Source organism: Mustela erminea, chromosome 20, assembly GCF_009829155.1.
Source record: "Mustela erminea isolate mMusErm1 chromosome 20, mMusErm1.Pri, whole genome shotgun sequence".
NCBI classification, from domain to species: Eukaryota; Metazoa; Chordata; class Mammalia; order Carnivora; family Mustelidae; genus Mustela; species Mustela erminea.
In genome coordinates this window covers 21,066,800-21,089,948 of record NC_045633.1, presented here as the reverse complement: position 1 = coordinate 21,089,948, position 23,149 = coordinate 21,066,800, and the positions used below count along the sequence as shown (strand labels likewise).

General features: G+C 48.3%; 1 protein-coding gene across 2 annotated transcripts in view; it reads right to left on the bottom strand.

Moving 5' to 3' along the window:
* Nucleotides 1–23,149, bottom strand: part of CREBBP (CREB binding protein) — a 124,462-nt gene that overhangs the window by 47,389 nt on the left and 53,924 nt on the right. For both annotated transcript variants that reach the window (XM_032326770.1, XM_032326769.1), the window contains exons 3-5: nucleotides 22,159–22,335; nucleotides 5,798–6,038; nucleotides 4,352–4,465 (exon numbers count right to left, since the gene is read on the bottom strand). In XM_032326770.1, coding sequence (XP_032182661.1) covers nucleotides 4,352–4,465; nucleotides 5,798–6,038; nucleotides 22,159–22,335 — 532 coding nt within the window. The remainder of the gene's footprint in view (nucleotides 1–4,351; nucleotides 4,466–5,797; nucleotides 6,039–22,158; nucleotides 22,336–23,149) is intronic.

Sequence of the window (23,149 nt, the reverse complement as noted above, 5' to 3'; positions counted from 1 at the left end):
CTCACCACTCGCCCACTGCAGCTAAACCGGGAGCCTGCGACCCGGGAAAGGAAAGGCCAAGTCTTCTAGTGGCCTTTTCAGGACCTGCTGCCACTTTTCATGCCCTTCCTCTGAGACAACAGAGACGGCTACATGAACAGGTCCCACATCCAGTCACACTGCGAACATTCAAGTCCCCAGTAGTCCGCAGTAAAACTGGACTCGATGTGAAAATCCAATGAAAATGGACAAACTAAATCTCAAAGCTCTGTCCGCGCAGAGACTTCCCATGAAGCGGGCAGAGCAGCCACTAACCAGGAACCGCTCAGATTCTACTGAAAAAGCCCTGTTGCAGCTCAGACCCGCAGACGTCTCTGCAGAGCAGCCCCCACGTGCCGCGTGCACCAGGACGGCCTTCCTTTCCAGTATCTTCTCTCCCTCTTTTTCAACAAGCAATCTCTACACCCAGTATGGGGCTCGAACTCACAAACCCGGTTTTAAGAGTCACATGTTCTACTGACAGAGCTGGCCTGGTGACCCTCCAGCATCTTCCTGTGCCCAGCATAGGGCAGGACAAGAAACGGGAACTCCTAAGCCCCAGGGCTGGACCTTTAGCACAGCCGCCTCCAAGCAAGAACACACAGGCATGCAACAGTGTCTTCTGCAGAAGCCAAACTCAGGAGGAGGAACACTGTAGGACCCAGAAGAGCAAGGTGAAAAGCTACTTTGATGAAATACATCACAACTGACTGCTGGGTACTTAAGTTAGGGGCAGAGAAGCCTCCAGCTCTAACCCTACAGCCATTCAAGTTCCCCTGCAACCTCTGCTCCCCATCCCAGGCACAGGCTGTCAAAGAGGCATCTGAGAGTCTCTGAAGGGCTCTTGGGTGGAACAAGGGCCTGTTCAACACCACTTACTGTGCCCCGGAGCAGGCTGCTGTATGAGCAGAAGCTTTAAGGAGGCAGAGTTGGACTCACGTCATGAAGGAAGGCACTTTACAATCACAGGGGCTTAAAACTGGAACAAAGAGCCAGACCAGGTAGTGAGAGTCAAGCCCGGGAGGTATTCAAGTGCTGTACCAGAGGACTGCTGATTCAGACACTCCTCACCCGTCAGCTGCGGCGGGGCTCAGCACGCATCTAAGGCGGCTGTGAGCAGTAACTGGGTTTGGTCTGGGAGGAGGTTGGTCCTGCAGCACGGATTTTGACGATCCTTATGGGATTCTGAGCTGGGAAACCCATGATTTCCCCAGAGTGACTTGAAACTTTTCAAGAGCTTTGGGACAGACACCCAGCCCTTCAAGGCATCCAGGGCTGCGCATCTCAACTCTTACTGTACATACTGATCACCTAGGACCTAGTTAAAATGCGAATTCTGATAGAGGAGGTCTGAGATGGGGCTGTAGTTTCTCCATTTTTGCCTGTGCAGCCTGGTCTAAGGGCTATACTTTGAGAAGCAAGAACCCCACTGATGAGGCAACAGGAATTCACACAGGGAATTCGGTCTTATGTCCACACAGCCCTGTGGCCAGAGGTTGGGGCCTTTCAGAGACTCTCACAGATGCCTCTTTGACGGCCTGTGCCTGGGATGGGGAGCAGAGGTTGCAGGGGAACTTGAATGGCTGTAGGGTTAGAGCTGGAGGCTTGTCTGCCCCTAACTTAAGTACCCAGCAGTCAGCTGTGATGTATTACTGTGGCACTGGAATTTACTGGAAGTCAGATGGCAGAACTGACATTAGGTGTATCCCTTGAAAACTCCTAACTATTCAATAAAATCCAATTATCTCTATAAGGGAGGGACAGCTCAAGATCAGTGACAACCCAATCTCAAGAAAACAACTCAAAGAAAAATCAACAAAATCTCAGCATAGGCCAGGAAGGTAACCAACGGTGTGGCTTAGATGATGCAGGCAGGTCCCATCAGCAGAGGTAACCATGGAGCGAGTGAGGCAGTGCAGTGGGAGAGCCATCTGTAGGGAGCCTGCCGGCAAAGTAGCGCCTTGGCAAGCACAGCAAATCTCCCAGCAGCCCCCAGGGGCCCCAACCTCTGGCCACAAACACTCCCTCTCTCCTCGGATCCCCTCTCCTGCACCGGAACTTCTGAGTCCATGCTGGTCGTGCGCACACTGTCTGCGCTGTGTGGAGTGTCCTCCCATCGTTACCGTATTGGAAGTGGGCTCCATCAAGCCCGCCTCCAGGGAACGCGGGTCCTCCCCTCCTTCCTGTGGCATGACTGTCACATCACCGCACTGTATGTATTCTGACTCTGGCCCTTGACTTGGAAGCTGTCGGGAGGGCTGGACCCACACTTCCTCCCTGCTGCCTAACCTCCCAGTGCGCGCACACCACCAGCACAGTCGGCTTCAGGTGAAGAGGAAGCATGCTGCTAGAACTTTCTCACTCACCACATCAACTTCTGTCCTCCCAAAACCACAGTGCTAGAGAGAGCCAGAAGAGTACGCTCAGGCCCAAAACCCTGTTTAAGGGGCATTTAACCATTACTTACGTAAGCGCTTTCATTTCTTTTACAGAAAAGTTACCAGAACCTCGTATAAAGTTAATTGAAGTATTCCTGGGTGACTACATTATAAAATCAGCCTGGTGACACCTTACATTATGACTGGTGGAAACACTGTGGCTTACCACTTCAGAGCACACACTGGCTCAACTGTCACAACATGCAGCAGTTACAAGGATGTTGAAAACACACACACACAAAACAAACCCACATTTATTTCTTCTCTTTTTTAAAACAAAACCACATAACTATTTCTTAAAAAGAGAAATCACAAAAGTTTAACATTGTCATGGCAACACTTAAAAACAAAAGGTCCCAGAAAAGCCACACCCCCAAACGAGAGGTTCAGAATGAAATCCTAACGTATTATTCATGGAATGAATATTTTGGCACTGAAAAAGCCTGTTACTGAAACGTGTCCTAAAACACAAGAAAATGTAACCACCACAATATACTAGTTTAAAAAAACAGTTTTACACTGTGAAGAAAAACAGGCTTTATCAACAGAACTACTATCCCAAATACACGGTTCTGAGAGATCTACATTCTTAGAACTTCACTTCATGTAAGAGAGGGCCTGGAAAACTCAGTATTAATTCTAATTGTGGTTCAAGAAAAATTTAACTGATGTGGGGAAGTGCCTTTATAAAGGAGACTTAGCGTGAGTCCTTCTGCAGGGAGGGAAGACGAGGGGCCCCCAAGCAGCCACCCACTCAGGAGGGATGCCCCTTGCATCACTGGAGCAGCACCCATGGCACCCTAAGGAACAGCGTGCTTCCCACTGTGTCCTGGGCCCCAAGGAAACAACCAGAGAGACAGCCGCACAGGCTCTCCAGGCAGCTGTGGGGTCTTGAGGCAGATGGTCAAGAAGGATGAGAGCGATGAACACGCAACCACAAACAAGATGGAACAGACGAGATGGAGGAAGATGAGCAAGACTGTGGGGCTGGAGGCCGCGGGGAGCGGCTCCAGCCCGAGGGGCGACAGGACACCAGAGGGCATGTCCCAGCTGTCCAAACTGAGAGACACACCCAAAGACCACAGTGTAACCTCTGAAGTGACAGGAAAGGACTGAAAACTGGAAGAGATGCTCATGCCTTCGCTGCTCTGATACCCGCAGAGGGCAGGGACCCTCCCCATCAGGGAGCCACGTTCAGGCCTCCTGAGCAGGGGCCTCAGCTCCGCCGACCAGCTAAGGGCTACACGATGGCTCGAAAGACAACGGAACGATGGGAATGGTGAGGATGCGGCCAGTCCTGGGGCAGAGACTCTCAATCTGTGCCGAATAAATTGTTAGTCAAAAAAACAGGTCTGGGAACTGCCTCTGCACGGAGGGCAAACCTCCTAAGTGTCTACATGTGGCATTTCATGCTGACCCTGCCTGCCTGACTCTTCCACTGTGCAGCCCTCTCCAAACTTACTTTAGGATAAGGCATTTCAATTCCAAAGTAAGTGTCCCCTCTCTTTCCCCCTCCCCTCAGAAGTCACTGCCATTATAGTGACGTGACATTCAAACCCTCGATACTGAGGGTCTGTCCAGACATAGGAAGCCTCGTCATGTCCGCTCTGCGGTCACAGCGACCCTCCTCCTTTGTTCTGCTCCACGGCTGCCAACTGTGGTGTGTGCGTGTGCAGGGGTGGGGACGAGATCCCCAAGTGGCCCTGTGCACACAGAATCCATCTCCTGCTAAGCTCCGCTTCCCCCGGTGTCGCGGGGCAGCTCCAGCTCCGTGTCCGCTCGCCGCTAGACTTTGTGCTCGTCACTTCTGCCCTGCTTCCTACCTCCTCTCCCGCACTCTCTTTCCAAGTAGCTGTTCTCACCTCCGAGCTTCTCTACCCCCAATGCTCACTTACTTTGTTGGTTTCGCTTGTCACTGGCATTTTTCAAAGGGAGGCAAACAGGACAGTCATGTCGTGTGCAGTTCTTCCAATGAGAGATGATTTGTCGTGAAGATGCACAATGGGCAACTATGACCAGAAAAACAACGAGATGTTATTTTTCTATCCAGATCGTCACACTTTCAATTACACCTAAATTATAATGCCAGATTCCATAAGAAAATGGTAACACGTGTAACCATAACACAGTACAGGCAGTCCTCAACTTACAAACTGGGTATTTTCCAAAACGTTTGTAAGTCGACTGGTGAGAATTCTAAACACAAATTTCCCACAGAGGCAATGTCATGGATGATGGTGATTAAGATTCAGCCCACAAAACAAAAACAAAACAGAACAAAAACTATCTGACTTGAAATACTGAACAATTGGAATGAGAGTTAGGACAAATTATGTCATGTTACTACGGAAAATAAAAATTCTACATTATGTTCAAGGATGAAACCAGCTCAACACTAAAGTTCAAGAAATACATACAGAGAAGCAAATGAGAAGTCTGGGGAGATTCTAAAGGGGACGCCGGGCACTTTTCTTAAGTACGTGAGAGGGTGACTGAGCCTAGCCGTTACTCTGAGTCTTCATTCTCACTCCGCACCGAGGCGCTGTGACTCCTTTCTAAAGGTCTAGCATGACCCTCTTCCGCTTTTCCATCAGGATCACGGTTATGCTGGGGACTCACAAAGGTCACAAAAGGAGAGAGAGGGAGGTCAGGGAGTCTCCCGAAGGTCCAGGAGCACAAGTAAGAAGAGAGAGGAGGACAAAGATGAAAGGAAGTACAGCTGTTAGTAAGAAACGCTCTCTTTGGCAGACTTGAGGTGTCTGCGAGAAAAGACAGGAGAAAGGGAGCACAAGACACGCCTGATTCACCCCCTTCTCAAGGAGAAGGAAGGAGGTGGCAGGGATGATACGGTGAACACGGCTCCCCGTACCACGGATCGTGGCCTAGGACAACGTCGCTGGTATCCTGATCGGCCTCAAGAGGAAAGGGCAGAGGAGCAAGGCAGGGGCCCGGCAGTCGGAACACAGGAAACAGCTGCAAGACAGATGCGCTAGGTTTGGGGAGGGGCGCGCACACGCGCCTGGGCCATCCTCCCCGAAAGAAAAGCAGGCTCTAGACATTTATGGTAAGACAGTGCTCAACAAGTGACAAATGTCTTCTGTGATAGAGGAAGGAGGAAGAGAACAAAGGCAGGGCCCGGCCTCATCCAGCAGAAGCTCACAGAATATTAGGAAACCAAACCGCCGTTTTCCTGAGTAGGCGAGCAAGCCCGTGGCCTGTGCCTGGCTGGTGTGTGCAGACGGAGGCTGCAGGAACCTTACTAACAGGAGAGCGCCCAAAGAATACTGAAGACACATTTCATCCTAAGCTACGCCACCAGGATTTCAGAAAATGGCACTTACCTTGACAGGCTTTCCCAGCCTGACAGTGTGTCATGTGATTCAAAACATTTTTCATGGTTCGACAGTGTGGGAGAGAGCAGGCCCGGACCTCTCCATTCGCTTGCTCTCGTCTCTGACACTTGTGGGCGTGAAGCAGGAGAACCAGCTGCTGCTGTATGAGCTTGCGCTTCTCAGGGTCTGCAGTGGGGCCCGCCGCAATCGCCTGTGTGGGGACAATTCCCACTGAAGTCTGCATCTGAGACTAAAATAAAACAAATTAAAACATTTTAATAAGCTTTCAAAGGTCTAATGCACATTCATTATTTCTCAAGCTAACATTAGAGCCGATGGGTAATACTGGCCACAGAGAGGAGGCAGCTGGTATGGTTCTCTTTAATTTACCAGCAATTTTAAGGAAGATCCAGAAGCACAGAAATAAACCAACTCAGAAAGCTGATTAAAATTCACTTGTGTGTGAAGATCTCGGCGCAAGAAAATGACGCTTATTCTTGAATTACCATAACCAAACCCAGCTTCTTCTACGATATACACAAGTGCAGGAGGGGCTGTGGGCTGTCTGAGCTTGAACCAAACAGAACTCTTGTTTCTGTGAGGCACACACCGCCACACGCTGGCAATTTCCTACGGTTCAACCTGATGAGAAAGACCATGGAGGCCTGGCCGGCCACAAGCCACTGCGAACCCCCAGCACATCAGAAGAACCGCAGCCCTGCACAGAGCGGGTCTCACTACCTTGTGGCCAGGACACTGCTTGCTTCGCTCCTGACCTCTCCTCAGAGGATAACGGGAAACACAGCCTTAAAGACCCTTCTGCACAGCTGCTCATGCTCAGGAAATGCTTTGCTTTCTATTAAAATGTCAACTCGAATATCTGACAAGTTTTTCAAAAAAGTACTTGATGATCTGCTAAGGTTCAGAAAAAGTGTTTAATTGCTTTCATCCTTTTAAACTAACAAGCAAGGCCGACCACACCTCCCGATCGCAGAGAATGGGAAAGGGACCTTGTGGGGTCGTCTTACTCTGTACAGACAGCCGACATCCTTCAGAAAACTCACTGAAGAAACTCAGGGAGTGAGGGGACTGCGACGTTGCTACTGGGAAACAAGACAGTCCGTGGTGCCGGGCTCTCTAACCTCCTCTCTGCCCCGACCCCACAGCTTCGGGCTCCCAGCAACCCCACCGTCCCCGGAGTCCGTCACCTCTCGGACTTTTCATGTGAAGCCGCAAAGCCATCTCCCTGCCATTAGGAGGGAAAAACCACACAAACATTTCTTAATTTATAAAAATGTTAGAAGAGTTTTGTTTTGTTTTTTTTTCTTTACGAGAACTCAGAAAGTAAGTATGTAGAAAAGCTGCAAGGACCACAACTCCTGGAAGCCTAACTGGGGTCCGGCGCAAAAACGAAGTCTTAGCTGCGAGGCACAGCACGCCGGCCAGAGAAGCACCGAATCCTAGAGTGAGAGAACTCTCCTTCCTCACGCTAATTTTTCCCCAGTGTAAAAACACCATATGCACACTGCAGAAAATCTGAAAAGCAACAGAACTATGAAGGAAATGATTAACACTTGAAATCCCAACATCCGGAAGTCCACTCGGAAAGCACGGACAGGTTTTTTTTCTTGCAGTCTTTTCTTCTGCGTCCACGCCTAGGTACGAATCATAACCAATAGCCTTCTCTCTCTCACTCACTCACAGACACACACAACTTGGTATTTACTCCAGGCTCTGTCCCGTATCATTAAGTTGTTTCATACAATATGACAGCGGGATCTGTAACGAGCATATGGCTATTCATTCATTTACCCAATCTCCCACTGCTGAACATGGGACTCTACTCCCTGCCCCCTTTCCTTGCAACTTAAAATACAGCTTTCACAAGCAGCCTGACTACGCCTCCAGCAGCATTCACCCTGATATTCAAAGTGTCCTTCTCAATCGGGCAATTCCCACAGAAAGTCCAATCAGAAATCAACAGGGATGGAGAAATGGAGGAGGACCCTTGCTTAGGCTTCTCTCTGTTGCATTTGCAAAAATATCAAATATACAGAAAAGCAGATAAGAAAGCTTGCCACTATCACACCTAACAAAGTGCCCAATAATTTCTTAATATTCATTAATACTTAGTCCATATGCAACTTCTCTACTTGTCCAAAAAGTGTCTTTTAGAGTTGGTTTGCAGAAACAGGACCCAATTAAGGCCCACAGCCCACATTTGATGGTTGTTTTTAAGATTCATCTATTGCTTCCCTCCCCCTTTATTTTCTCATGATGCTGACTTGTTGAAGAGACCATGCCAGTTGTCCTAGTTCCTAAAATACAGAAATGCTACATACAAAAATATAAATCGTATTAAAGTCGGGTGAAATGCCTAAACTTACAATTGAATTATAAATAGACTGCCTTTAGGTTACTAAAAATTAACACATTGATTCTCATTTGGGATGTTCTTAATGGTGTTTTTTCGGCTACACTTACCATATTTTGAAAGCTCAACATGTCAAAAGAGCACAGCCGGGAAGTCTAAGGCACACGTTCATCAGCAGATGCTCAATGAGATCGACACAACGTAGACACGTGTCTCAGGCAAAACGGAACAGAAGACACACCTCAGGTGCCTGTGTCTGGCCCTCCCAAGGACTCTGGAGACTTGTACGGGGCCAGTCCACTTAGCAAGGTGCTGACAAATACGAGGCGGAGTCAAGCGCCTCCACTCTCAGACTGATTATCTGAGGAGACGGGAGAGCCGCAAGGACGGCACGCGTCCTGACCACCACCAGAAACAGCCTTCAGATGCCACCAACGTCCCTGCTCAAGCTCGCTGCCCGGGTGGACTGAGAATGGGGGGAAAATGCTCAGACAAGAACCTTCCTTTAAATAAAACAATCCCTGCCATGATTTAAATCTGCCTAGAAGAAATGTATACATTTTATTCAACAGCCAAGAAAATTCCAAAAAACAGTAAAAATAATGGGGTGACCTATTTTGTCAGATACCAAAACTATAAAGCTACAGATTTCTTTATTTGTAAGTCTGGAGAAAGACCCATGTGTATATGAAATTAGTGTATCATAAGATGGTATCTCAAATTGGAGGGTGGTGGTAGCGGCAATATGTGACTCCTACGTCACCTTAAATATAAATTCCAGATGAATTAAAGTGAACAAACATAGATTAAAGTTGATTAAAGTACTAAAAAAATAAAAACTACTTTTAAAAATGAAGATAAGAAAACCTAACGTAAGTAAAATTTAAAAAGCAAAAAACCCGAAGAAAAAATAGTTGTTTTTGAGAAGTAAAATAGTCAAACAAGAGGGCCAAAAAAGGGTTTTTTTAGATTTATTTATTTGACACAGAGAGAGAGAGAGACAGACAGACAGACAGCAAGGGAGAGAACACAAGCAGAGGGAGTGGAAAAGGGAGAAGCAAGCTCCCCACTGAGCAGGTGGCCTGATGTGGGGCTCAATCCCAGGACCCCTGGGATCATGACCTGAGCCTAAGGCAGATACTTAAAGACTGAGCCACCTGGGCGCCCCAATAGGACCATTTTTAAAAAGGATTTTACTTATTTCAGAGAGAGAGCGAGAGCACATGTGTAGGAGAGAGTACAAGCAGGAGTGGGGGGAGGGGCAGAGAGAAAAGCGGGCTCCCTCCAACCCACGACCCTGAGACCATGAATCGAAGCTGAAGGCAGACACTTAACTGAGCCACCCAGGAGCCCTGATAGGACCATTTTTTAAGGTCCTGAAATGTCTGTTTTCCAGGAAGACTATGGCATTTATTATCATATAAAGAGCTCTTAAGAGGAAAAAAACAACAGAAAACAAAAAGCAACACCACGCCACTGCAACGTCTGTGGGGGAAACGTGCAGACACCGCAACAAAAGAAATACAAGGATATGCCAAACACGTTCCATGGCTCGAGAGGGAGGAAGGGTCTTCCTGACCACCAGCGGCGAAGAGGGAAGGAACGGACACTCCCCCTTAGAAGCATGAACGTGGACCCCTCGCTCATGCCGTACCCAAACAGTAACTCAGAACAAACCCAGGACCCACCGGGGGCACTGAAACTGCGGCGATCTCAGAAAAATCACGGAGTAAATGCACATGATCTTGGACCAAGCAATGAGTTCTTCGGTAAGTCACCAAAAGCACACACAGCAGCCACAACAAAGAGAAGCTGGACCTCATTAAAATTACAAACTGTTTCCTTCAAAGGACACCACTGAGAAAGTGAGAGACAACTTAAAGAATGGGGAATATATTTGCAAATCATAGATGTGACAGGCACTTGCATCTAAAACATACAAAGAACTCTTACAGTTCAACAGTAAAAAGACAAATAACTTAATTAAAAAATGGGCAAACTATCTGAGTATTTCCCCAAAGAAGACATACAAACGGTCAATAAATACAAGAAAAGCTGCTCAGCCCCAGGAGCCATCGGGGAAACACAACTCAGAACTACAACGAGACACTGCTTCACGCCCCCAGGACGGCCCTGGTGAACAGCGCAGGCCCAGCATGTGCTGACGGGCATGTGCAAAGCCAATGTTAAATGGAGCAGCCACTTCGGAAAAGAGTCTGGCAGCTCCTCAAAAGGTTAAACCTAGAGTCACCACAAGACCCAATAATTCCCCACCTAAGTATCGACTCAAAAGAAGTGAAAACTGCTCACTCGAATGTCTGCATCAGCATTAACATAAGAGCCAAAAAGCGGAAACAACTCAGATGCCCACTGAGCGGGGAATGGAGAACAGACCGTGATATATCCACGGGATACTATTCAAGCACGAAAAGGAAACACTGACACGTGCTGCATGAGGAACTCTGAAAGCATCACCCTCAGTTAAAACAGGTATCACAAAAAAGCACACACTTTTAATTCTACTTCTCTAACTGTCCAGAATAAGTCATTTCACAGGGATAGAAAATACATTAGTTGCTTCTGGCTGGGAGTTCAAGGAAAATCGGGAGTAACTGCAAACGGTACGGGGTTTCTTTTCAGGGTTATACAACTGTTCTAAAAGTGGTGAGGGGCGCCTGAGTGGCTCAGCTGGTTAAGAGACTGACTCCTGGTTTTTGCTTAGGTCATGATCTCAGGGCCCTGGGATCAAGCCCCTCATCGGGCTCTGCGCTCATTGGGGAGTTGGCTTGAGGATTCTCTCTCCCTCTGTCTCTCCCACTCAACTCTCTTTCTCTAAAATTAAAACAAATCTTTAAAATTGATAGTGGTGATGGCTGAACACTGAATTGTGCACTTTAAAGGTGGGAATTGTATGGTCTGAGTTGTATCTTAGTAAAAAAAAAAATTTTTTTTTAAAGCTCTATCTCACTAACCACACACAAAAAAATTAAAACAAAAAACAAACAAACAAACAAAAAACATTTTCCATCCGTCAATCTGACCAAAATAATGCAATAACTGGTACTGATGAGGGTGTAGACAATTCTCAGGTGCTTTGGTGATAGTGCAATTTAGTGTAACTGGAAAGCAACATGTATCAAAGAGTAAAACGTGCATTTTTTGGATCCAGTAGTTCCACTTCTTATAACTATTATTAGGGAGCTAAGAAAATGGCCTAGCGTGCTCAACACTGTGCAAAGACAGACATCACACCTTAAGTTACTAAAAACCGAACACCTCTAAATCCTACAGAAGGTGGGCGAATTATTGGCTGCAGACCTAGTGAAACAATATGCAACCATGAAAAAGAAAGGCAGACCTCAAGTAACCCTCGTCAAAAAGCCATGTGGAAAAAAATGGCCCAGCCAAGCCCGGCCCAAATCCATGACCCCCTCAGAACTGTGAGATACAATGAAACGATTGTAACATGAGGGTAACAATAATAACCATGTAGACCTTTATGCTTTCACAAAAAGCAGTCTATATAACACATTAAGCTAATAAGGGAAGTTAAAAAAATACCATGAAATCATTCGGTTTTTCCTTACTAACTTTATACATCTGTACCTGGTTCTTCAGACAACCTTGTTACAATGACTTGGTGGCTTTCCCCGGGAAGGGGGAGATCCTGCTTGTAACCACGTATTGTTTTAATGTTTTACAATAAGCCTGTACCATTTTTAGAATGAGAAAACATTCTACTTTGGAGAAAAAAGAAACCAGAGGAATCAAGAGAAAACACTTAAGAATTAATGTGCAAATTAAAACTGTAAAGATCCCAAGGGCGCCTGGGTGGCTCAGTGGGTTAACCCGCTGCCTTCGGCTCAGTTCATGATCTCAGGGTCCTGGGATTGAGCCCCACATCGGGCTCTCTGCTCAGTGGGGAGCCTGCTCCCGCCACCCCCCCCCCCCCCCCCCGCCTCTACCTACTTGTGATCTCTTTCTCTCTGTCAAATAAATAAAATCTTTAAAATCAAAAACAAAACAAAACAATAACAACAACAACAAAAAACCTGTAAAGATCCCAGGAGGTAATTAAGACGCATATTCTGCAATGCAAAGGTGGTAAAGGCCTTCATCAAAAACCAAACCAAACCAAAATAAACCAAACCATCAAGCAGTGGTTCCTAAACAATCCCCAGTAAAATCCCTCTGAACCAACTCCCATTCCCCCTTCCTAGACTAGGATTCACAGAGCTGATGCAGAGCCAGAAGCATTTCTATTTGTTAACATTCTGTAGGGGGAGCTTTATTGTTTTAAGTGTTCTACTTTTTCCCTGATTTTCCAAAATGAACATGTATGTACTTTCACAGTGAAAAGAAAACAAAACACTGCAAAGAAAAAAGGCACATAGGTGAGTCTGATGCAGTGTAGACCCGTCTACAAAGGGAAAGTGCCAGAGGCCATAGGACAGAAGAAGTTACATTTTCTCCATAACCATGAACAAATGCAAAGGCCATCAACAAACTAGGAAAAGATATTTGAAACACACAAGACAAAGCAAATAATCATGCAGGTGTAATCCCTTCTCCCCCTCTTGGCCAATCTGCATTTCTCAAGTTCTTCGTACAGTCTGTGTTCAGTGCTCAACAAGCAGCAGCTCATTTAATATGCCATCACCAGGGGAGGAGCTCATCTGGGGCCAATCCCGAGGTACAAGAGAAGTAACTGGGACCCAGAAGGGTGCCTCACACTCAGAGGGTCTGCTTGGCGGCGCAGAGGGTGGCCTAGCAGCAAAACCCCATCCCATCCTTCAGCCCTCTGAGGCCTACCTTGACAGAGGGCTAACCACAATGCTTTTAGAAAGTGTTCTAAGAGAGCCTAACAGAAACTGGTAGAAGACAGGAACTAAGCCACTCAGGAAAGAAACGCATGTCTCTAGAGGTGGCTGGGTGGCTCTGTTGGTTAAGCATTAAATTCTTGATCACGATCTCAGGGTCCGGGGATGGAACGCTGTGTCGGGCTCCATGTGCAATCTACTGGAGAGTCTCCCCCTCGGCCCCCCCCCCCCCGTTTGAACCCTTGCTCACTCTAAAATAAAGAAAATCTTAAAAAAATAAAAAGTCTCCAAATCTAAGTACTTTAATTCTCATCAATAAAGAAAGAAATGCAAATTAGCATAATGAAACATAGTGAATCTCCTATCAAAGGACAGAGTGATCGCGCCAGCCACAGAAGCACTGTGTAATACTGGAGACAAGGTACACAGCTTTCTGTTGAAGGCAATATCATGGTATCCACCAAAAGCTTTAAAATTGGGGTGCCTAGGTGGCTCAGTGTGTCAAGCGTCTGCCTTTGGCTCAGGTCATGATATCAGGGTCCTGGGATGGAGCCCAACAAAGGGCTGTCTGCTTGGCAGGGAGCCTGTTCCCCCCTCTTTCTGCCTACTTGTGATCTCTCTGTCAAATAAATAAATGGAATCTTAAAAAAAAAAAAAAAAAAGCCTTAAAATATACGTAACATCCATTTCGGGAACTCAAATGAGCTCGCATGCAATTCCTAATCACGGAAGGAGGGGTCAGCGTGGTGTAGGAGTCACCACGGCTCAGTCATGAGTCTGCGCTGCATCTGAGCATTCAGAGACGTGAGGGCCAGCAGGGGACACAGAGCTCATTGGACCAGCAGCTGCAGGGTCACAGCCTGCCTGCCCCTCTCCAGTCTTTGCTGGATTTGGCCACATGCTCTTTCATGTACCACTTGTCACCATAACTTAATCATTGTTCAGACCCCACCCATCAAACGACCCTGAAGAGCAAACTTTTAATATTCTGATATTCCTTAATATTTAAAGGAATCTAAGATGTACTTTTCTTAGAATTGTTATTGTCACACAGGTCTGAGTAAGCAGCACCAAACCCATGTCTGTGTATGCCCTGTATTCTATCCTAAGGATATAATCACAGATGTGCATAAAGAGCGCATATAATAAAATCTATCCTGGCATTCTTCCTAGAAAAAAGTCATCTTAGATTAAGCATCCAAGAAAAGACTATGTCTGCAAACTAGTGCAAACAGTACACATCAGGGTAGAACAGGGACAGGCTGGGGGAGGGGTGGCTGGAGGCAGGGGGTAAGGAGGTGGACGTGCTTCCTCTCTCTACACAACTACCACCTTAAGTCTACTCGAGGCCGGGACTCCTGGAGACAAGCACTTCAGATTAACCTGGCCCAAACCTTCCACATCTCCAATGGGATTCAGCCCCATGCTCCTCTAGCATCCTTCCCATGGCCCACCTGGAAACCTGACTTCTCCCCAACCTCCAATTAAACTCAGAAATGACACCAAAGCAAACACCAGGTGGGACACAGAATTGCTCTGCAATATGTGCTTGTTCTGATTCCCCCAGAAGGACCCTAGAACAGCTGGGTACGCTAAGCTTTGGTGTCATAAAATAATAGAAAATGCTCATTAAGTGCACACAGCTATCAAACTAGGAAGAGGCAATAATTACTGTTGAGATGATAAAGATCAACTGTAAGGAAAAGAACACAGCTATTTAGATAGACCGAATAATGTTTCTTGTGTTCTCTCCTTTTTGCTTCGTGCTTATTGGTTTTAGATTATCTTACAATTTAAGATTTAAATCCCCTAAGACAATAACTTAAAATGCGCAAGCTGGACAAGAATGATTCTTAAATAATCTTCCAAATAAGAAGTGATTTTAGAACAGAAAACAAATGGTTACACCAAGGAAGGAAACATGATAGATGGGGGGAGGGGGTGGTAGCAAAGGCGCAGGACTAAAAACTGGACACTCACCCCGTTCTCTCTGCAGCCTCGGGCCTCAAGTCCACTCCTTCCCAACTGGAGTCAGTCTGCCAAGGATGGCGAGCGGTACCTGCTTCTGCGCCAATAAACCCTAAGAGGTAGGACATGCTGGATCTACTCCTATGGCCAAGGTGACGGGCCAGCCAGACCAAGGGTCTCAACGCCAGGCTCTTCACCAAATGGCCAGACCAAGAGAATCACCAACCTACCAACAAGTTTACAAAATATTCTTCTTGACTCTATCATACATGTGACCACATTCTTCAGGAATACTCATCACAGTAAGTATTTGGTAACTGGGCACGTTCCTCACGTGACAAGCTGGTGTCTGGTGACGTGAGCCTCAGGGCTGATGCAGGCAGCCATGAAAGGGAAGGGGACACGGCCTGTGGTACTTCAGACGCAGTGATGGATGGTGCCGACCCCGGTGCGAGCTAGGACCGTCCCCATCCAGACTGAGTGCGCTCTCTACAGAGTTCTTCCAAGGGTCATCTCACTCCTCAGAAATGCCTGATCAACTTCTGTCGCACCTGCGGCTGACAGGCAGGTGCCAGTCGCGACACTAACAGTTAGTGGGGACACAGGCCAGCCTTCGACATTCCTGTGGGCTCTCCAATGGGCAGGAAGCGCGGGAGAGCAGAGTGACTCTGGAGGTCACGTGAGCTGCTCCCTGGGGTGGGGGCGGGGGGGCTGAAGAAAGGGCTGTACTAATCAGACCCTGGACAGAAAGTCAAATGACCCTGACTGAACACTTGCGATGCCTGAGCTTATGCCTGACATCAAGGGATGTTGTTCATCTTTCTCAATTCATAGTTTCCTGGTATTTGCAAAGTATCCTACTTTGGGCTTAGGCTATCTCCTGGCTGATATTTATTGCCAAAACAAAAGTTTAAGCAGGAGCAGGGATTTACACAGCTACTGGAGAATTCTAGACCAAGTCATTCTTCAAAGGCCCCAGCACCCGCATTCTCTGGGGGATCTTCAAGACACAGGTGTAGGATAAGATGAAAGAAGCAGACGTAAGCTCTTGAAAATACACAAACACTGCGATCACTACTAATGACAACACTCGCTTCCTAGCGTTCGCCCAGGCTTCCCAGTTCACGTACTGAGGCCCCATTCCCGCCTGTGGAGCGATCTGAGCTGGAGTGATCAGTCCCCTGCCGTTCGCTTCCCCACAAGGACAGGAGGCCGCCCTGAGTGCCAGGGCAGAGGGACCAATCCGCCGGTCAGGGCCGGTGAGCTCCCGCCGTGGAGCGCGAGGAGCCAGTGCACGGGGCTGTGGGAAGGGGAGCGTCTCTGCAGAAAAGCACTGGATTCACGAGGCTTCACCCTGCTCCGTCATTTCAAGTCCTGACTCCTCGGGAATCAGAAACCAGATACTGAAGACAGAATCAGGAGAATAAGGCAAACAAGGGTCACGGGAAGACTTCGGAGTAGACACGAAGACACTGTTGGGACAGCGGGACAGCGGGCTGCCAGCACCGCAGCAGTCAGAGGCGCCTGAAAACGTTATTCCACATCTGCGTCACCGGAGCAGCTTGTTTAAAACTGTGGAGTGTGGTTAAGAGAGTGACAAAGCCAGCGGCGGGGTGATTCTCCACTGCCCTCGAAGGAGCGGAGCGGTTGTGCGAGGAAGGACAGAAGAGTGACCGTGGACGCAGAGACTACCGCTTCCTCGAAGGGACTCTGCCCAGGAAGACTGGATGGGGCCAGGAGTCAGTCGCTGACGCGGGGGTCCACGGCACACCCTGAGACACAGAGAAACCCAAAGACGCGAAGAGGGCCCCGCAAGGGCGGCTGATGGCTCTGAGTGGCTAGAGTGCGGGCAGGGACCGGGAGCCCGCAGCTGTCCAGGGCGCGCAGGCCTCTGCCCGCCACGTTCTCCTCCTGGGACAGACCAGGATCAGCCGCGATCTGGGGGCCTTGCCTGAAGCCTGCACTTCAGACTCCTGTGACATGGGGACCACTGTGAACCCTAACATACTCTCGTGAGTGACTTTAAATAAGCAGTACCCTGATTTCCCATGTCACGACTTTAAGAATGGGGATATCTCCATAACACTGTTCTAAGTTTTTCTCAAAAAAAAAAAAAAAAAGAAGCCCCAAACGGAACAATTAGAACCACCACCTCCCCCTCCCAAGAGCTTCCTATAAGAAAGAACCCTACAGCAGACTACATTTGGGAGCCCCACGGGACAGTCCACGGGGAACCTGAGGAAGGAGTCCCTTTGGTTACCAAACTTTCTCAGACTAGATACACCCAAGACATGTCCCACATCTTAAAAACGCACCTTTAAAAACACTTAACACTTAACACAGCGATGACCTGACAACTCCAGTCCCAGATGATGTCTGATGTCCCCCCTCCTCCCCAACTTTGTATGCTAGGACTTGTTCAGATGAAAATGGCAGCTAGACAGTACACCAGGAGTGACGGGGCCTCCTCTTCAGGGCACCGCCCATGAACTATGTCCCCATCTCTGCCTCCTCACGTGTCCTTGTGCACAGCCCTCCTTCAACATGGCCTACAGGGACCCCCATCCCAGTCCACAGAAAGTTGACCCGACCTCTACCCCAACTCAAATCTGCACCTGTTCTTTTGTCAGTAAAATTTAAATAATTAAAAAAAACAAAAAACAAAACAACCCCCCCAAAACAAACAAACAAACAAACAAACAAAAAACCCAACAACAACAACAAACCCCCCAAAAAAGCCTTCTACCCATGAAAGCTGTTCTGGAAAACTACACAGTGAATATATATGTTTAACTGTTACGTCACTCCTATTAATTCAAATTATAAACAAGTAAAATGGCATAAACACTGTATTTTCTTAGATCTAAATCAATCTTGACTATTTCTAAAATACAGCCTGATTTCAGAGATACTACAAATCTGAAAAAAGAGTGCATCTCAGAATCACGAAACACCCTAATAACATGGTGGAATTTCTAACAAACTTAAATAATCTGTAGAAAGTTAAGAAACTATAGAAAGTTTAGAAATCATAAACTGCTATGACATACATTTGAGAATTTGGGAAAATGTGCCAGTTTGCTTTGAAATATTATCCTGAGAATCTATAAGCCCTCAAAAACAACCCCACCTGCACCAGGGGCCTGGAGCCCCCCCTCTTCTAGAGCCCCCCAACACATCCCAGAGGATAATGACAGCTGGGAACCCTGAGGGAGACAACAGAGCATATCCACAGGCCTCTTCGTCCCGCAGACTGACCCGCATGTTCTGGGGACACTCTTCTGCCCTGGTGCCTGACTCACCATCTCCTCCTATTCATGTTCCCTGTCCCAATCCCATCGCCTGGATCCTCCTCCACCCATCTCCCCTGCGGTGCTCTAATTCCCTGTGGACCGGGCCAGCAGATGCCCTGCTGCATGCCCACCTGTTTGCCTGATACCCCCTCACACAGACACCTCACAAGCATCTCAAAAGAATACATGTGAAGTGCAATTACAAATGCACCCCCTCCCCCCGCTGCCCACCACCTCATTGTCCCTGCTCTCCGGTCTGTCCCTCCCCCAGCTCTGTACATGGCTCCCCCAAGCACCAAGTCACCTTATGTGGTGGCCCCACACTTCTGTTCCAATGGCAAATCTTGTCTGACCTCCTGCCCCCTTTCTCTGTGATCAAATGCGCCCTCTAGTCAAGACCACTGCGGTGACCCCTGCACCCAAAGCCCTCCCAGAGCTGGCTCCTGCTTGGCCCCCACATTCCAGTACACTGCTCTCCACTCAACCTTGAGAGTCCCCTTTCCCGCTGGCTGCCTGCTGGTCCCTATCCAAGCCAATGCTCTCCCAGTGCCCCCTGGTTTCTGTGGTTTCTGCTCATCTTTTGACCCTGCCCTGATATGTCCTTCCTTGGTTTGGCCCAAGGAGGTCCCTGTGTCAACCTCAGTCACTGCTTGCTCCTCAGACCTGCTAGGGCAGTTTATACTTTATGATTATTTGTTTTCCATCACCACCATTGAAATTTCATGAAAGGGGGTGAGCTCACTCAAACCTGTATCATGGGGCACGTGGGCCAGGAGACAGTGTTCACCAAATGGGGTGGATTAAAGGGATGGCCACATCCCCTTCCTTTCTCAACCTACCTGGGGATGCTGGAATCTTCCAATCTAGGAGAGGAGAAAAGCAAGCGCTCCATAATCAATGACTGAGTAGCTTAAAATCATTCCACGAAGAGCCTGACCAGGGCATCAGGTATTGCGGCACCAGAGCCCCAACCTGAACTGTTTGGTACCTCAGCTTGAGCTGGGTTTTAAAAGATTATTCCCCAAAGGGTGACCAAAAACAAAACAAAACACAAATAAGATCAAGGCTTCATATCCAAAACACTCAGTTTTTGCTACCTTCTCTCCCTCTGGGGAAAAAACCAAAATCCACAGATTCCAAGGGGTCAGATATAATTTAGAAAATTTAAGGAAGACTACAACACATGCTCAAGGAAGCAATGTAAACACAGACGAGCATTCCCAATTTAGCTCAGGGCTGCTAAAACATGATACCAGGCATTATTTTTAAATTTTTTTGAAGATTTTATTTATTTATTTGACAGGCAGAGAGAGGGGGAAGTAGGCTCTCGAGGAGCTCAATCCCAGGACCCTGAGATCATGACCTGAGCCGAAGGCAGAGGCTTTAACCCACTGAGCCACCCAGGTGCCCTGACACCAGGCATTATTAAAAAGAGTTTTAGACTTTGCAAACAGGAGCTACATAGCCTTGAACAAATGAAAACCCCTCAAGCCCTCAACTTCCTCATCTGTAAACTGGGACATACAGCAATGTCTTTTAAGAGGTCATAAAAATAAGGTAAACTGAGGGCATGAAAACTCAGGCATAAAACGTGCACTGGCTGTCCCATGTCTCTGCCAGTGCCCTCTGGTTCCCATCCCAATAGCACCAAGGCTGCCGACTGGGCCACGCTCCCTCACAGACACACATGCTGGTAAGTCAGCCCTATGCACGCCAGGTGAATGTCTGAGGACAGCATTCCTGCCTGCCCTCCAAAGATACCTTCTGGGGCTCTCTGTCAAAGTCTATGCATACCCCTGTGGGGCAGTGGTACCTAGGCAAAGAGTACAGCTCTACAGACCAAAATACTTCCTCAGTTTACCCTGATGATCCGATGAGGCTGTTGGGGGAGGAATGGAGTAAGAAAGAGCATAGTTGGAAGGGCAAGGAAAAGAAAAAGTCAGGGATGGAGGGGCTCGATGTCACACACACGGAGGACGGAGTGCTAGTGCTACCGCCTTCCCAGAGCAGGCGTTCTCTCACCTGGGGCGACTGTGGGGAGAGAGGAAGGGCTGTGAGCACCTGGTGAGTGAGGGGCACAATACACAGGAATGGCCCTCACGACAGACAAAGATCGAGCCCCAAATGTCAACAGTGCCTAGGGAGAAAGAAGACCTGACCCAGACCAAAGGGCTGTCCCCACTGTCCCCACCAGCCCTGGCACAGGTGAAGGTAAATGGAAGCCTCTCCCCAGTCCAGAATGACCCTGCCCCTGACATGCACGGTGCTGCCAGGCATTCGGTCCCATGAACAGAGGAAGGCAGGGGGACTGACGGCAAAGGGACTCTGCCAGCGAGCTGCGGGTCAAGCAGAGAGGGGGTGGAAATGGGCTGGGGAAGATCTGAAAAGAGAGAAGGGAGGAAAACATAAGGCAGGGTTTCCCACACTCCGAAACACAGACTGTCTGTACAGAAGCACCCACTCTCATCTGGCCGAGATGAGGGGATAATCACCTGCCCTCGAGTCCACCCAAGGAGACTGGAGAAGGAAGAGCAGAAGAGTGTGGGTGCCGGCTCCCAGCCTGCGGCCCCAGAGCTCAGAGGAGCTGCCCCAGGGAGCAGAGGCGTTGATTCAGGTTCAGGCTCCAACAGAATGTTATGGCAAGGACAGCAGCAAATCAAGGCAGGTTATGGGGAGACGATCAGAAGAAATAAAGTAGTAAAAACCTTAAATTGCTTGAGAACATACTTTACTACTTGTACCCCCCCTCCTTTTTTTTAAAAAAGGAAGGATGTAAGGAGGACAACACCTGATCAGGACACCTTGCTCTTACCCCATTTTCTGATTTTACCAAAAACTAAGAGTAAGCCACCCCCACCCCCCAACCCACTTCCAACAGCCTCACAACTGTAAGCACTGTCAGCACTGTCAATCTCTTAGTCATGACAACCGTACCAGGGTCACATAAGATGCTAACCTGAGGAGAAGCCAAGTGACAGACACATAGAATTCTCTGTGTATCTTTACAGACAAAATAAAGAAAAAGTTTTTAAAAATCAAAAGACAAACCAAAGATGATGCTTTTCTGAACATAATCCCTGGCTTTCTTCTGGGCCTTTCGAAGCTGCCACTGCACAGCTATGTGGATGGCAAACTTGGAAGGGCAGGTCCCACCCGCAAGCCCAGACAAGGGGACAGTGGCCTTGACTGACCACCAAAGGCACATCAGATATTCAGTCCCTAAGTGTGCACTGTGAAGTCTGACAAAAGAACACACTTGCCCCTCAGGGTTTACAATTTTAGAAGATTCCATTTTGCAGGGCAAAAGGAGCTATTTTCCCATTACTATCTTGGTTCGTTAGGCTGGGAGGCTCTAAGACTAGCTCCTCTCTTACGGATGGGAAATCTCAGAAGAAGAAACACACATGAAACTCTCTATCAGTACGGATATGGGGTGCCTAGGGGGCGCCACCTTTGGCTCGGGTCATGATCCCAGGGTTCTGGGATGGAACCCTGCATCGGGCTCCCTGCTCAGCAGGGAGCCTGCTTCTCCCTCTGCCTGCTGCTCCCTCACTCTAACAAATAAGTAAATAAATTCTTAAAAAAAAAAAAAAAAAAGGACGGACGGATACAACCCCCTCACCTCCTAGGCACACAACACCGATTCGTGTTCTCCGGACAGCGTCAGCACTAACAGGAAGAGCGAGAAGAGCCCAGCTGTCTGTAGCGTGCGACTGCGTTAACACCCCCGCCCCCTGCGCAGAGGGAGCCGGGAGGACCGGCTGAGGCTCAACTGCCGGCTCAGCAAAGGAAAGCGCTCAGCGACACAGTGCTCCCCAGCAATGTCTCTCTTCCCCTCACCCACGACACATGTCCAGCAGCCACGCTCCAGCACACCCACCGGAGACCACAGCCTGAGGGCCAAGGGCAACCTACCATGTTTGGCACGTTGGTGACTGAAGCATTCTTGATGTCCGTAGGGAAGGGAGGCAAACTGTTGACCATGCTCTGTTTGCTGGATAACTGGGGGTTCACTCCAGGGGCTCCCATCTGCTGCCCTCCAGTCTGACTGAAGGGTTGTCCGAACGGACTTGTGTTACCAGTCATTCCCATCTGAAACAGAGAACGGCAACATAAGCAGTCACGACACAGTCACGTACAAAAAGAAGGGCCTCAAAAATGCTCACTCTGACCCGCTGAAGCAAAAATCATTACTTCTTGTGAAACCCTCATCTTCATTCTAAATCGAAGGCTTATTCTCCAGGTTCCACTGGGATTATGAACAGAGCAAACTGCTCCAGTGGCTGCACACTAAGAAGACCCAGAAGCCGCTCCCGACAGCTCCACCTGCCCCTCCTGAACCATCGTCCCAAGAGCCAGCACCTCTCCACCCTCACCGCAGCCGGACTCCTCCTCACACCCCCACGCCCCGACAGTGGCAGCAACACGTTAAGAAAATCATCTGGAAAACAAGAGCTTCCAGAATCACTGACAAAGGGGACTACCTGGAGTTTAGTCCTGAACCACTCGGAGTAACTACTTTCTGTCAAATTCCCTCATCAGACTGAAACTTTGTTTCCATTGGTTCAAAATCTGCAGTAGGCAAGATGACTCTGGGATTCACTCTAAAATAATCCCAGGAGGCAAGGAGGTAATGGCAAGAGAAGGGCCTAGGAAAAAAGTGACTGGTGCAACTGGCTGTATGTTCTTAACACCTAACAGGTGTGACAGGTGTGTGTCTCTGTGGGGGGGCTGTTATACTACTTTCTCTAATATAACAAGTCTCAGGGCTCCATAAAGTTTTTTTTTTCCCCCTTAAATTAGTGAAATAAAACCTACAGTAGCTAAAAGCAAGAGTAGGCAGGAGGAGCCCCTCTCTAGGCCTCCCTCAGCTCCTGCCCCTGGCCGGAGCCCTGTGTCAACACTC